Consider the following 14,850-nt stretch of genomic DNA (forward strand, 5'->3'; position numbering starts at 1 on the left):
AGTTGCACAATGCACTATTTAATGACAGAAATCCTCAAATTAGTTGTACGTATTTTTAGCCCATGTAAGTGTGTTTTAAATTCATAACACGTATTTCTTAATTGAACACTGCTCAGCATGTGTTAGTGCTAGGTATCATCATTAAATCAGGAGCTATATTCAGAAACCTATTATGGCATGTAAATTTAAGGGTGTGATTCAGATCACCCACTTTTCAAAGCTGCCTGATCCAGGCTCCCTCTACTGTTAATGAAAACGGCAACTGGTCACATTTTAATTGTCAGAATATAATCCTTGTCACTACTGATTGAACAGAAAGACAGCGTGCAGCTGCCTAAGTAATAGCTGGTCTGAATTATTCACTGTTTGGAAAATCATGTCCAGCTTTGGGTCCCCTGGTACTAAAAAGACGCGTAATCTGGAGTGAGTTCAGTAGAGGGCCACCAACCTGGTGGGGAGCTGGATCACTTGCTGGTGCTTGTTCACCCTGGAGAAAAGACATCTTTGGAGGGGAACTAAGACCCCCCTGTCTGTTCTTACAGGGAGGCTATCAAGAAGAATGCAGGCTCTTCAAAGTGGTACGGCAGGAGGATAAGTGACAAAAGGCACAAATTTGATTAAAAAAGGCTTTGACTAGATGCTCAGAAAAAGTCAGGTAGTGGAACAGGTTTCCCACAAAGGTTGTGCAGTGTCTGTCCCTGGAGCTTTTCAAGATCCAACTGGATAAAGCCCTGAGCAACCTGATCTGAGCTTGTTGCTGACCCTCCTATGAGGCTATAAACTTAGCCTCTTTACCACCTTTTGTAAGATACCCACATTGTACAAGGCAACAAAAGAGAGGAAGGAGAGCCTTAGTAGATATTTTCAGATGAAGAACCAATACCATGTAAAGGGAGAACATTGGGTATATGAATGAGAAGTCACGTTTGAAAACATAACGGATGTGATGCAACATTCAGTAATGAAGTACATGACATTCTACTTGACCTAATGCTCTGTTTACTTACGTGCTTTCCTGGTAATAATATCGATGGTTCTACTGGGAGGTCCATAGCCTGCACTATTGAAGGCAGAAACATCTACATGGTAGCGAGTGTTAGGCTTCAGGTTTTCCAGTTTCGTTGAGTATTCTTGATTGCTCACTTGTACCCGCTGTGCAGCTGCTTCTTTATCATGAGCAGCCCAGTAACGAATCTGTAAGCAAGCAAATTGAAGGATTACATTTAACATATTTAGTCATAAAGGAAGTTTATAAAAAATAATGTATGCTGGGTATTTCTATACTACATACTCTGGGGTAATAGGCGAGGTAAAAGAAATCAAACAGCAATAGCATGGAATTCCTTCTGCAGGATGTGATTTTAACCAAGTTGTATATAGACATAAAGAAATAGAAACAAATTCAAATTTTATATATTATTAAAACTTTTCTCACAATGGTTTAACTTGTTCTCAGCTAAGTCATTAGAAGTCTGGGAGGTGGAAAATGCCTTCAGAGAACAAGACTATTTTCTTCTTGCTGTTTTGATTGAGCATTTTACTCTGAACTTTAATATTGTTTTCCTACACTACAGTGTAGATTAAACTCTAATGTTTTCACAATATTTTGTTTAAAATGTCTTACAAATTTAATCTTTTTGTACTTCTGTCTAGGGAATGAGAAGTATTCAGTCACGTTATCTGTATGATAGATCTAGATATGTGTACCTAACCATTTTCTAAAGTTCTTTGGCTAAATTCAATCAGATTTCATAGACAGATTCATATGACATTTGTAAAAGTAAATAAGAAAGAACCTGAAAATTCTTATACTACAGGAAAAGCATCAATGTAAGCTTGCAACATCTTAAAACTCGAAGTCAATTAACTGTACACACAAAATCTGTTAAATTTTTTTTCTCTCCAAGAAATTGTTTGATTCTACTTTAATTTATTAATCATTACAAAGCACCAGTTTAAAAGAGAGTAATTCCTATGGAGTTATGTCATTCCATAGGGTCCATCACACACCCAGGGTCCTACTCTGCATGGCCTGTGAGATGCAAATGAGAGTAAACCACTGTCACTCTCTGGGTTTGGTCTGGTTTATAACTGTCTGCATAAGACTAAATTACTGCACTAACCTGAAAGAGTGGAAAGCCATGCCCATTATATTTTGGTTTTGAGTTTTTACTCTCAGCGTTTCTGCTCAGCTGCTGCCTGTCTCCATAATGATTTTTGAGTATGCTATATGAGGAACTTTAAAATTTTTTTAGGAAGAGGTTAATGTTCTTGGTAATTTCAGGCTCTAGGAAAAATCTTGCTTTGTAAGATTTGACTGGTGACATCATGTATCCTGTTATTTCATCTTTTAAATAGCAACCACTTTAATCTTCTGTTTTGCTGACATTAGTTTTCCTTGGAAACTTCATTAAGGATTAGGTTAGAAAAGCAGATAGTTTGTCAAGGTGTTAATATTGCAGTTCTCCTCTTGACAAATTATGGGTACAACCCTTGTTTAGCAAGGTTTTATTTTCTCTTGTTCATGCTTACATTAAAATGTTTAATACAAATATTTTTCTTTTACCTCAGAGAACATACTGTGGCTAAATGAGAGGTGAGGTAGAGGATTTCTCTTCACCTACTTCAAATGTCTTTGGACATGGTAATAGCCAATCTCACTACACAGAAGTTACTCTCATTTAAATACTAAAGTCTCTTGTCAATATTTGTTGCCTCAGTCTTGCCCACCAGTATTAGAGGTTACTTATACTGTGATAATATCTTAATGGCTTTTCTCACTCTTTCCTGGTGTAGAGAGAATTTTATCTACAGGCCAGGCTGGCTCTGATTTTTAAATACTGCATACATACCTGCCTTCAGCAGGCACAAACAGGTAAATTTTTAGTTATATAAATGTATGTCCTGCACAGTGTTTTGGAAGTTTAATCCATTAGCACCCCCTAAACATCAGTTTACTGTAACGTAGACACACTCGTGAAATTCCGACTTATCAAGGTGGCTATTTTGCTGAGTCAACAGCTTCTGCCCCAAAATGAGTTAAGAATGTGGACCCAATCCATCCTGCAGGCTTCTCCAGCAAGGTGGCAACATCCCGTTGAATGGTTTCAGACTGGTATGGATATGAAACCATCACAATCATTTCAGCTGAAGGTCTGATTAAGATCTTCAAGTCAGATTTTTTTTAAATATGACTATAATTAACAAACTCTTGCAGATAAACTGTTGTTGAATGCAACCAGCTGCATACCATAAGCTGTTAAGTGACTGACTCAAGTGTGAGAGGGTGTGTACATCTGGAGCTAGAGGACGTCATGTCTACCTCTGTCCCTATGTTCAAACAAGTTTCCAGCCTGCAGCGAAGGGACGTCTGTGAAGTTCTAGGTGGCCAAAAGTTTATTAGCTATGACAGGACCAATGGTAGCTTTGTTGTTGATATTAACTGGCTATTGAAGACTAATTTATTCATTTTTATTATGTTATATTATGCTAATTAAGTACCTGCTTTACCTAAAGATGGCAAATACTCTTTATGTGAAGCTTTTGTTAATCATGAGGCATATGCTAGAAGCCTTTGAATACCTCTGACTTGCAAAACTTTCTAGAATCCTACTGCTCATTTGCACTACAGTGATGCTAAGGGTGTAATGTAATGAGTAATATAGAGCAGCAGACAAGACAAGCAAGAACAATGAATGAAAATGTAAATTACTTCACTGACAGCACATTACATTTCAAGCAGAAGTTACATAATTTAAAAATTAAATTTAATTTAAATCCAAATATTATTGTTCTTGGCTGCAATGTTGTGGACAACTACTATAGTGTGTGAGCTGTGTGTGACAAACTCAGAATGTTCTTTTTTATCTTTTCATTTAATATACAGACATATCTACATATTTGGATCATTGTAACTATGTTTGAAGAGAAAAAAAAATTGAAGTAAGATGACTCCCTTGAAAGCTAAGAAAAGTACTGTATTCTTCACACTATTCCTACATTTCTCTTACTTATTATGCAAACAATTTCGAAGTTTCTTGAAATAACTTGGAAATTTATTTCACTTTCTTGCCTCTGTGGAAGTGACATCTAGAATTAAATGCCCCATTGTTTCAAGAGGTCGCATTTCCCCACTTTGCTCAGTAGTCCCTCTATTTTTCTTAAATTGCTTGGACAATAATTGTGGACAGCCAGCTTTTTCCTGATGCTCTGCATTTACCTTGGTAGAGTAATCCATAGGTAATGAATCCCCAGGGGACACAGGAGGGTATTTCACCCCAGCTCTAAAGTAGGTGATAAGCCAACACTGATCTGTGGGAAGGAATGCCTCAGCCATCATGAATTAGTGCAGCCCTCCATGCTAAAATCAGGGAAAAACATTCTCTTACATGGTCCTCTCTTTCATTCAAATTTTAATATACTGAAATACATCAGAAATTGTTTCTGTACGTATGATGAAACAATAGCTCTCATATTGATGAAAGTTTTACATAGGAGAGACATAAAAGAAATACTGTACTCATATTAAGAAAGAATGCTAATAGCATATTTCAGTAAACAAGGGACAATGGTGTTGAGTAGTGATAAATGTGTTTAATAAAATAAACACATATCTATCGCATAGAAGCAGTGGGAAATACGTATAGTGTCTTTGGTACTACATGCACAGAAGAGCTATGGCTTTTGGCAGGTTATTGTAAGAGCTCATAAATCTTAAATTCTCTGCATGGATGGAGATAGTTTTCATATTTTATCTCTTTTTTAAGTGTGAACAGAGGACACTCCTCTATAATGGCAAAATGTATCAGCTCACACTCATCACCATGAGGGCAGTCATCTTGACAGTATGCATTAGTGTCAAGAAAATCTGACTCCTCCTGGTGTGAAAAGCGTTGTGTCACAGGTGAAATACCTTCGGATACTTTGCTCAGGGTACTCCCACCTCTTAAACTCTAGCACTTAAAAGGTCAATCATGCAATTTTCAGGTAATAATAAAAACCAAAATGAAACCGAGAAGGCGTTCTGGTGAATGAGGGATTCTGCTAACCTGGTATTACAACTGAACAGTAATTAATAATAAATATTGGAATATTTCTTGATGCGAATAGAAACATAGGCCTTCAGACATATTCACTGCAATTTTACAATGTAGTTTGAGTGCTCCTTCCCTCACAACTTGTATTGTAATTTCACAAAAGCTATCTGCAGCCTTGACCTTCCAGAAAAGCCCTGTCCTATCCTTCAGGACTGATGGGAGACCTGATCTTCAGGAGCACAAGACTTTCTTTTTGCTATCAACGTAAAAGCACAGGCTTGTTCTTTGCTGCTTTTCTTTTTACTAGAATGAGGCTGGTGATTGCTTTACAGAGAAAGATCTCAGAATTAATACCTTACTAAGCTCTGTGGGGCAGTAACTCATGCCTATCAAGTCTGTTTATTGCACAGACCAGGGGTCCTCAAACTACCGCCCGTGGGCCAGATACGGCCCCCCAGGGTCCTCAATCCAGCCTCCGGTATTTACAGAACCCCCTGCCCCCACTGGGGGCTGGGGGGGAAACCAAGCAGCCGCAGGTGACTGCCTGCCACTGCATCCGCACGCCGGCCCCCTGGTTAAAAAGTTTGAGGACCCCTGGCGTAGACAGATAGGAATTTTTTCCACAGTCCTGATAACTAGAAGATTGTTTTAGAAAAGGAGAAAAAAAGAGAAGAAATTCATATTTTAATGCCACTGCTCACTGTACATAAGCAAGCCACCCAGTTCACACTGGATTTGGGAAGTGTAGTACTTCTCTAGGAATGAGTGGATGAAGCTACACTCCAGCTATCAAAATAAGGCTACACCCTGCACATCCATAGTCTGTGTAGCAGAGGTCTCCACATTCCCAGGGTATCCTCACCTTTCCTCAAAACAGCAGTTACCTCTTTTCAACCCCAAGGATCCTCCATGATTCTTTCCAACTTTTCCCCTTTTGATTGACTGTTCTGTGCATCCTGTTCTTTCCTGCTGAATCCTCTCCCCTCCCTTCTTTCCCTGATGTTCCCTGACAGCAACTCAGATGGCTTCATGTAAAACAAAATAAAATTTTAAAAGTGGCCAGAAGTGGGTTGCCTGTGGGAATGTTCTTCCACCATGTTGTTTCCCCATTTATCCTTACCCCTCCAGCCTTCTTACACTGTTCCCTGTTACAACTCTCAACATCCATCATCACGTTCTATCGCTACTGCCGTCCCAGCCTCTCCCAGCACTCTTTGCTGCCACTCTCTCCACACCCCACAAGTCCCTCGGTATGTGCCTGCTGAGCGTCTGTTCTGCTTATCAAGGTGCACAGGCTTTGTGCCCAGTCTCCTCGCAGACTGCCCAGCTCAGGACTGCAACACTGCTACATGGCTGGCTGGCTCGAGCTCACAGATGTGGGCACTCCACTTAGCTCTCAGTTATGATCATGGATTTGTCTATCCTATCCTAGTTGCCCAGTCCCTAAAGAAACACCAAACCAATGGGCTGTTTTAGTAAATTAGGAGTTACCGTTGACGTCAGTGTCTTAATTTCAAACCCAGTGTCTGCTTGTAATTTTAAAACTTTATGCATGTACTGTGTAGAATCAAGCTTATATGGGACACTATACTACTTCCTATCGAGACCTTCACTATGATCTTGTTACAGTACACCAAAAGTATTACATACATCTCATGGAGACAGAAACAGAGATCAGGAAATATAGAAACAAGTACTACTAATGAAAAGATCATTTATTCATAGATTTCAGTTATAAAATACATTCCATGAGGTTACTCCATATTTGTATGTGCTCATTTTGGAACGCAGCGGCTACCAGCAAGCAGCCAACAACTTAAATCACCAAGCAGATCACTAACAAACTAAGGCCCAAATCCCTGTTCTGGAGTGCAGCCAAAGTAAGCCAGTTGTGCACTGCAGTGTTTGTCAGCATCCACTATGTGTGGATGATGTTAAGACTTCCCTGCTGGAGTACTAGGTGGCCATTTCTGGTTGCATCCACCCTGTGGCTGTTGTCATCTCTGTACAAGGACAAGAACAATTTTTACCGGTAGTACCACTTAGCCTTGGAGCAGATGAACATACCTTGAAGCTCTTTTTCACATGGAGAATAGTAACCAGGAACAAACCACTGTTGTCTTGCACAATAGCACTATCTCTGTTATACTTGATTGTGGGCATCTGTCATATAGTCCCAGTTACTACAGGATTTGTAGGTGAATTATATTAATAACTTAAATGGGCCACAAGTTAGTTACTATTTCATGCCCTTGTCGACAATTGCACCCAAAACTTAATTTCAGTATGGTTTGAGAAGGTACAGATAAGCATTCAATTATGTAACATAGAGTAGATTCTTTTATGAAATAATGCTGCCTTTTTTCAGTTGAATAGTGAGCACATACATTTGTTCATGTTTTAATAATAAAAGCATACAGCGCCAAAAATGTTTCTCAGGATGTGAGAACTGTATAGCAAATGACAACTGAAGAGAAGTGAACCCTAAGAGACAGAAGGCTAGAGTAGAAATTGTTCTTGCATTTAACTACTGAAATTAAATGAATGAAAAGATATACTGTGTCACCTCTAAACTCACCTGATATCCTTCCACAGATTTATCAGAAACATGATGCCAAGAAACAGACATTTCAGAAGATGATAAAACTTTTACACTCACATCTGTAGGTATTTCAGTTGGAGCTGAAAGATGAAACACATGTTAAATACACAATCTCGTACAGTGATATTGTTATACTCACTTACAAGGGCTCTTCTCACCTTCAGTATTCTGTATTATTTTCTTTGTGTCAGGGACCCAAGTGTGTTAGATTTTAATCTGGTTTTACTTGAGTAAACTTTAAATTCAGTGATTATCTGTATGGGAAATGACTATAAAAACAAAGCAATGATCCTATTACTTGGCTCAGACTATGTATTTTTATGCTTTAACAGACTCCATGCTGAAAGTTGTGTAAATTAAAACCAGGCTTTGATAAATAGAACGAAGCATACAGTGATCTTTCAGTAAATTGGACAGCAGCTCACAGATTATATACATCAGATTTTTTAAGCTAGCTACACACAAAAATTAATGTGTATGTCACTTAGTCATGATGATACCAAGTTTTTATGACACCAGATATTAGATATAGAGCTGGCCAGCGGAACATACAAACTTTAACATAGGTGTGAAATAACCCAAGAGCACCCTCCTGTCACCCACACATCACCCAACTGATTTTTTGTGTGTTCTTAGTTCTGTAGGGTAGCCCACACAGAATACAGATGATTATAATGTGATCCACTTTTATTCAGGAGTTAAAATATTAAGTTCTCATTTCATTATAAGAAGCTGTTAATTTCACTGCTGCTTGCATTTTAAGTGAGTGATTTAAAAAGGCATAAACCTAACAAGGTTTATAAAAGATAAAAGTTTTCCAAGCTAAGAACAGTTCTCTGTCCTGAATCTTTTGAAACAAGTTGCAACAGACAGGCATGGCAGCCTGAGCTGAGGAAAAGCTTTCACATAGTTAAACCTTCCAACTGGGCATCCAGTCAACTATGCATCAAAACAGCCACTGTTAAGAAAAAAATCAGTTACATCTCTCATGAAAAGTATCCTAGGCAACAAAATAATCTTATATGCAAAGTTACCTTTTGTAATTGTCTTTCAATGGCTGTTAATAATGCAAATGTGTAATTTAAAAATTATATATTATTGCAATATTGTTTTCACAATGACAGGCATTTAGATAAGCAAAAGGCCTGTGCACTCATTACTAGCAGTCATTACTCTCAACTAGCAACAGCAGGTAGTTGTCAGATATGCAACTTGGCTTAACACACGTGGGAACACAGAAACTCCTCAGTCACCAAAGTGAATAAAGATGCCCACAGTTAGACACACACACATACATATATTACAAAATATGCAACTTAGTGGAAAAGCTGTCATTAAATTTATGTATGTATGCATATTTATACATATGCGTACGGAATATTGTCTGATCATATTGCTTTAAAATCTCACTAATACCTTTGAGAAGTTGTGTTGTCTGATGGTAGTAACAGCACCTGCTGATTCAGAGGTACAGAAGTATGGGTGGAATAGATGTGACCATCTAATCTATTCCCAAATCACTGTCAGACTCTTCTCCATTGTATCAATCACAGAATTTGCCAAAATGTTTCATATTGAAATGTTCCAACTACCAGGGATTTTGCTGATACAATATTCTAAACAATATTTCATCTGCTTATGGTTGTTTATGAACTCCAAATAATTTATATGCCTATTTGGCATTTATGTTCTATAAATATTTTGCAGTCTCTCCTGAGCCAGCAAGATGATCTCAGCTCCTTTTCTCCAGCTCTCTAATTCAATAATTCTACCAATAAATGAAGCAACCACACAGGCCTCACAATATGTTGGCTTCACTGAAAATACAGTGGTCATCACACAATTATCTTCTGGGTGTAACTATACAAAGTTAAGGCTGAGACCCAGTAAGCATGCTACAAGGTTTGAAGCTGACTATGTATGAGTTCTGAGGCCAGCACAAAACTGCAGAATGCTCTGCGTAATAACTCCCCTTACACCTATTAGAAAAATTCCTTCTAACCCACCCTGCAGTTCCTGGATTTGATATGGTCAGTAGCCAGGGTCATAGCTCCACAGAGGAGCTGTGAGCACTACTGGTAAGGTTTGGAGCACTGTGAGTTTGACTGTTTTGGTGACTCGTGTGCTTGAAATCAAAGAAAAGAAGTAAGTTCACTGGGCTTCTATTCCTTTTGCTTCCTTCATCTGGCATTACTTCACCACAAGTACTTCTACAAAGCGTCTGGACTTTACTAAAGTCTATGTTAGAACATCAGCAGCCACTGAAGTGACTTCTTTATCTGTGCACTACTGCATGTTTGCTTTTTCTCTGTCTTTTGGAGCTACTAGGCTATGCCATGTTTCTGAACTTAGAGAGCTGTACAAACACACTGCTATCCCTGACACGGTTGATACAATCCTAAAATGAACACGTGGGAGCTTATCAGTCAGCTGTTCATAACCTCCCTGAAAAAGGATGGATATTGAAATGTTATTTGGCAGACATGGCTTTTACTACACCATAGCTATTTACTAACTCATTCATACAAATGCGAAACCAATCATTCTGCTGCTGCAGCAGCTATTGAAGATGAAATGCTAAGGTACGCTTTTCTGAGAATAAGGATTAGTATGAACCTCTTCAGACAGCGAAGTGTTGCTAGCTTGAATCCTGATTTATTGTAAGAAACAAAAGGACTATTTTATCTTTTCTCTGTGTGTGGGCAATTTGTGTGCAAAGTTCCCATTAGAGCCAATGGCAATCACGGACATAAATCTCCCATAAAGTACACAGAGTAAAGAACAGAGTCGGAAGTGTGAGAATGTGGCCCTGTTATCATATCCCTCCTCTTGGCTCTTTGTTCTGGATCTGTTGACTTTGTGAAGGAGATTCTGCTCTACGGAAAGAAAAATATGAGCAATTCCTTGGGTTTCTGGCAGAAATTAATAAACCACATTTTCTTGTAACAGGCTTGAGTGATTATGTTGCAATTAGGAGTTGTATATATTTCTTCTGATTTAAGGTAAACATTCTTCTAGTACTTTCACTCTCCCGCTAAGTTTGGAAATGTCACTTAAACTTCAATCCTAATGATCACAGCATATGAAATAATTCCAGTAAGAATTAGAAAAAGTTTTTAGTGAAATGTCAAAGAGGTTTTCATTAAATTATTCACTTAATAGCGCTAACATCCAAACCAGAACAAAGAATGTGGCAGGGATAATTTATATTAAGTCTAAACATGCTGGAAATATAACTAGATACAAATGAACTATCATCCCCTCACATTTTTGAGATAAATTCTGATACTGATCTACTAGAATAATAGGCTTTAGTGTGGTCCATTAAGAAGAAAAAAATTACACATATGTCAAATAGACACTGTTGGATAATGATGCAAATGTTTTAGGCAATCAATATGAAGATCATAATTTCTTTTTTAAAATTATTAAATCTTTTAACAAGCTTTGTGAACAATCATGAATGCTTCTGTGTATTGCTCACTGCCAGCAAGTACAATCAAGTGCTCTGCATCACATGGAAAACAGAGTCTGAAGCTGTTTATTCAGAACAACTGTGAGAGTTTTGTGGGAGCAATATACACATTCCTTGCTATATAAATCAGTGTCAAGGACCAGGTTCTCTATATATTGTTGGTAGTAATGATCTGGACCCTCAGTGTAAAACTTATCTGGAACCTTTACTCACCATCTTGTGCTGAATATATGACAGCAGTGAGACTGAATGGTCCATCCCCTTTGTTGTTAAAAGCTTTCACTTTTACTTGATACTGGGTTGAAGGTGGCATTGATTCATCCTTGTGGACATACCGGCCAATTTCAGGATTAGTAACTGTAACTCTTCTCCATTCTTTATCACCAAATGGCTTGAAAGCCACTATATAACCAAAGTTATTGCCATAGTGGTACTCTCTTGACAAAGGCTAAAGAGGCAGAAGATAAAACATTAATTTTTGTAGCCATCTCAACAAATGGATCTCTAACGAAAAATAAATAATACAGAAAGCCGTGGCATGTTCATTGTAAAAACACTGAACTAAAGTTCATTTTCTCCTGGTTTGCTTCTATGGTTTTCTCCCACCTCCTTTAAAAATATACCATCTTCATTATGCAGATTTGCAGTAGTAGCAGATCTGCTACTAAAACATTTCAAGATCTTGTTCCTCACCCAAACTCAGTGCAAGGCACACCACGTTATCTCCTATAGAAAGAAAACAAGAATGACTGTGTACTAAAAATTTTATCAGCTGTAGCTAGGAAAAAGACTTTCTTAAGGAGTAAGTGATAATGGATATATAACACAGACACACTGTGCAAGTATATGGGTCCATGTACATGTCTGTAGATAGATACTCTTGTGGAACAGAGAGAGAGAAGAGAAAATTTATGCTGGCCCAAATTATATTAATTTACCTAAAGCTGATCACCTAGGCAACTGGCACAGCTGATGAAGAGGGATGGACATGTTCAAAGAATGATTCATCCTACCACTTCTCACTGATGATGGAGGTGGGTCCAGTTGCTGGTTTAGACTACCTACCTAGTTTATAACTGGAAAAAGTTTAAGTGAAATGATTCTCACTTTCAGCATAAGTATTAAAAGGAACGTATGCAAAATATTTCTTAAAACTATAGCTAATTTCCTATACCTAGGAATACTGGAAAATATAAAATTATGAAAGACAATCTACTATAATGAATTTTCCTTCATTTACCAAAGCTCTACATTTAGTGATCCCTCCTCAGTGCATGGAGTCTTTTACACAACTGCTAGACAGTGCACCCAACGGGTCAAAATCATGTTGCTCATCAGTGCATCTGAAGGCTGACTGGAAGCAACTTTTAAAAAAAACCCTTCCTGCATCACCTTCATCATAGCTTACATATTGTAAACCTCACAGAGATGAAATAACTTATCTTGAGGCAAAGGTCATGAATCAGTGCAACAAAGAGAAATTAATTATTCTCCTTAGGTGTTTGCCCACTACTGTAGCACTTCAGCCAACATGTATGGAGATATTCTGAGCAAGGACTTATGGACCTTAGATATTAATAGTGGAACAAGCCCAGAAAACCCCTAGCTCAGTAATTCTGATGTTTGTATTTGTTTGAAGCTGGAATGAAACTCCAAAGATTCTCTGAGAAAAAAATAATTGGTGAAAACATTGGATTTTTGGAACAATAGAAACATTTCAATTTTGACTTCAGAAATATAATGCATGGATTAGAACATTAGTATACATAATTCAACAAGAAAAAAATTAAGCCAAACACAGAGGCTGGAAATCAAAATCTGAAAAATGTCTGAGAAGGACATAGGAACAATGATGGAACTTCTTTTCTTCATGAAAAAGCTTCCAAGAGAAATGTACAGAATTAGACCAAAGGCTGCGACTTCTGCCTTACTCAACTTAAGGTTAACTGACCCTTGCCCTGGGTATGCTAGCTGTCAGATCCTATTGCATCCCATTTTCTCTGTTGCTGCTGTGAAGTTTCACTACTCTGCAACATCAGAGCTGAAGTTACAAGAATAACAAAACAGCAATACTAAAAGCAGGCAGCCTTCAGCTGGTTGAGGACAGAAAGCTGGTTCTAGATGAAGCTCCCTATACACAGTGCTTCAGCATGGGATCATCATTGCATACAAGCAGTTGGGTGAGTAAGAACCAGCATCCAACAGGATTTACCATCTGCGGAGTTCAGTAGCCAGTAGGTTTCCTCTTGCTTGCTGTTCTTTTTTCCCCATATTTAACTGCATCTCTAGCAGAACAGCGGCTAAGTTCAACCGAAAACCAGAAAGTGGCCTCAGCACACCATGATCAGGGTTAGGGCCCTAGTCCTTCTAGAACACGCAGTACGTATGGACAATCTTCTGGCCTGAGTGCCACTTGCTTCCTGGGTGGGTACTCTAACGATGACTCCATGTTGCAGAAGACAACTGGCTGATGCAGCTGACTGCAGTTCTCTAGATACATAATTTCTTTGGCTTTTTGAGGGAACACAGATGAAATGACAATATATGTCAAATCTGAATTATAATGAAGTTTTAGATAGTGGAAACATGCTACCTACAACATGACTTCTGAGAACACATGAATGCCTTAAGTATAATTGGTAATTATCTCTCTGCCAAGAGATTAAATTCAAGAAACCCCTCGTGAAAAAAGAGATGGATATTTGGTCTCTAGCTGTGATGCAAACAAGCCACTAGGTGAAGACTTTAACTAAAAATCAGCTATGAAAAAAACCCCAACCCAAACAACTAGATAATCTATTTTATATGCATATTTTTTTCCTGTGTCAGGCCTATTCTGAGTGTGCCTATTGGATAAGGTATTACGCATGTTTTCGTTGGTTTTCTACCTCAGGTCTGACTGCAGATTAGGTAAAAACTGGATGCTGAGTTTCCCAGAACAGCTAATGTACCTTCATGTACCGAAGTTTAGATTCATAGGCAACCTTGCAATTCAAAAGTAGATTTCACGGACTGGGTCACCTTTGATAGCTCGTCTTCTGAATCTGTCATTGTACGTAGCTGCTTAAACAAGAATCCTACCTCATCTGCCAAAGCAAGCAGCGTGGATGCAGCCCTAGACTCAGAATGATTTTTAGCCAGAGCAAACTTTAGAAAGCCAGGACTGGCTTAAAAATTATATTCTGGAAGGTCTGAAATAAAATGTTGAAAACAGCTTGCCCTCCAACAGTTGTACATAATAAGTAGGTATACGTAGCTGAATAGTTTGTAGTATCCAATAAAAACTTTGAAAAACAAAATAGAAGAGGGAAAGACAAATGGGGGAAAACAAGGAAGAATGGGCATGCCACTCCTAGCTCTTTCTCAGTTCTTTCAAAACAAGAGTTAGAAGAGCTTTGATTGCATCTCTGGCTGTCTCATTCAACCTGGGCTTATGAATCATAGCAAAAGCTGAAAGAGGGTTGGCAGCAAAATGTGAACCTGCCATACATTTTGTTCTTCTGTTCTTAATTAAGGACTATTTTGAGTAGCATATGCAAATGTCAGCACATTTGAGGGAATCAATATACACCTTTATCTTAGCCTTACAGATAGATATATTGTTGTCTGTCAGACAGGCTCCATAAATCCAATGCCTCTATTCAAAAACACTTGCTAGACATTGTATTCAAGATTCTTGGGAAGTAAATACTTGATGCCATACTTAATTTGTCTGACTAAATGAGCTACTCATTACA

General features: G+C 38.2%; 1 protein-coding gene across 1 annotated transcript in view; it reads right to left on the minus strand.

Annotated features, from left to right (window-relative positions):
* The window catches only part of CNTN1 (contactin 1), a 244,612-nt gene that overhangs the window by 22,817 nt on the left and 206,945 nt on the right, over positions 1–14,850 (minus strand). The window contains exons 20-22 of the mRNA XM_055809008.1: positions 11,327–11,561; positions 7,615–7,718; positions 1,008–1,194 (exon numbers count right to left, since the gene is read on the minus strand). Of these exons, the coding sequence (XP_055664983.1) occupies positions 1,008–1,194; positions 7,615–7,718; positions 11,327–11,561 (526 nt within the window). The remainder of the gene's footprint in view (positions 1–1,007; positions 1,195–7,614; positions 7,719–11,326; positions 11,562–14,850) is intronic.

Source organism: Falco peregrinus, chromosome 6, assembly GCF_023634155.1.
Source record: "Falco peregrinus isolate bFalPer1 chromosome 6, bFalPer1.pri, whole genome shotgun sequence".
NCBI lineage: Eukaryota > Metazoa > Chordata > Aves > Falconiformes > Falconidae > Falco > Falco peregrinus.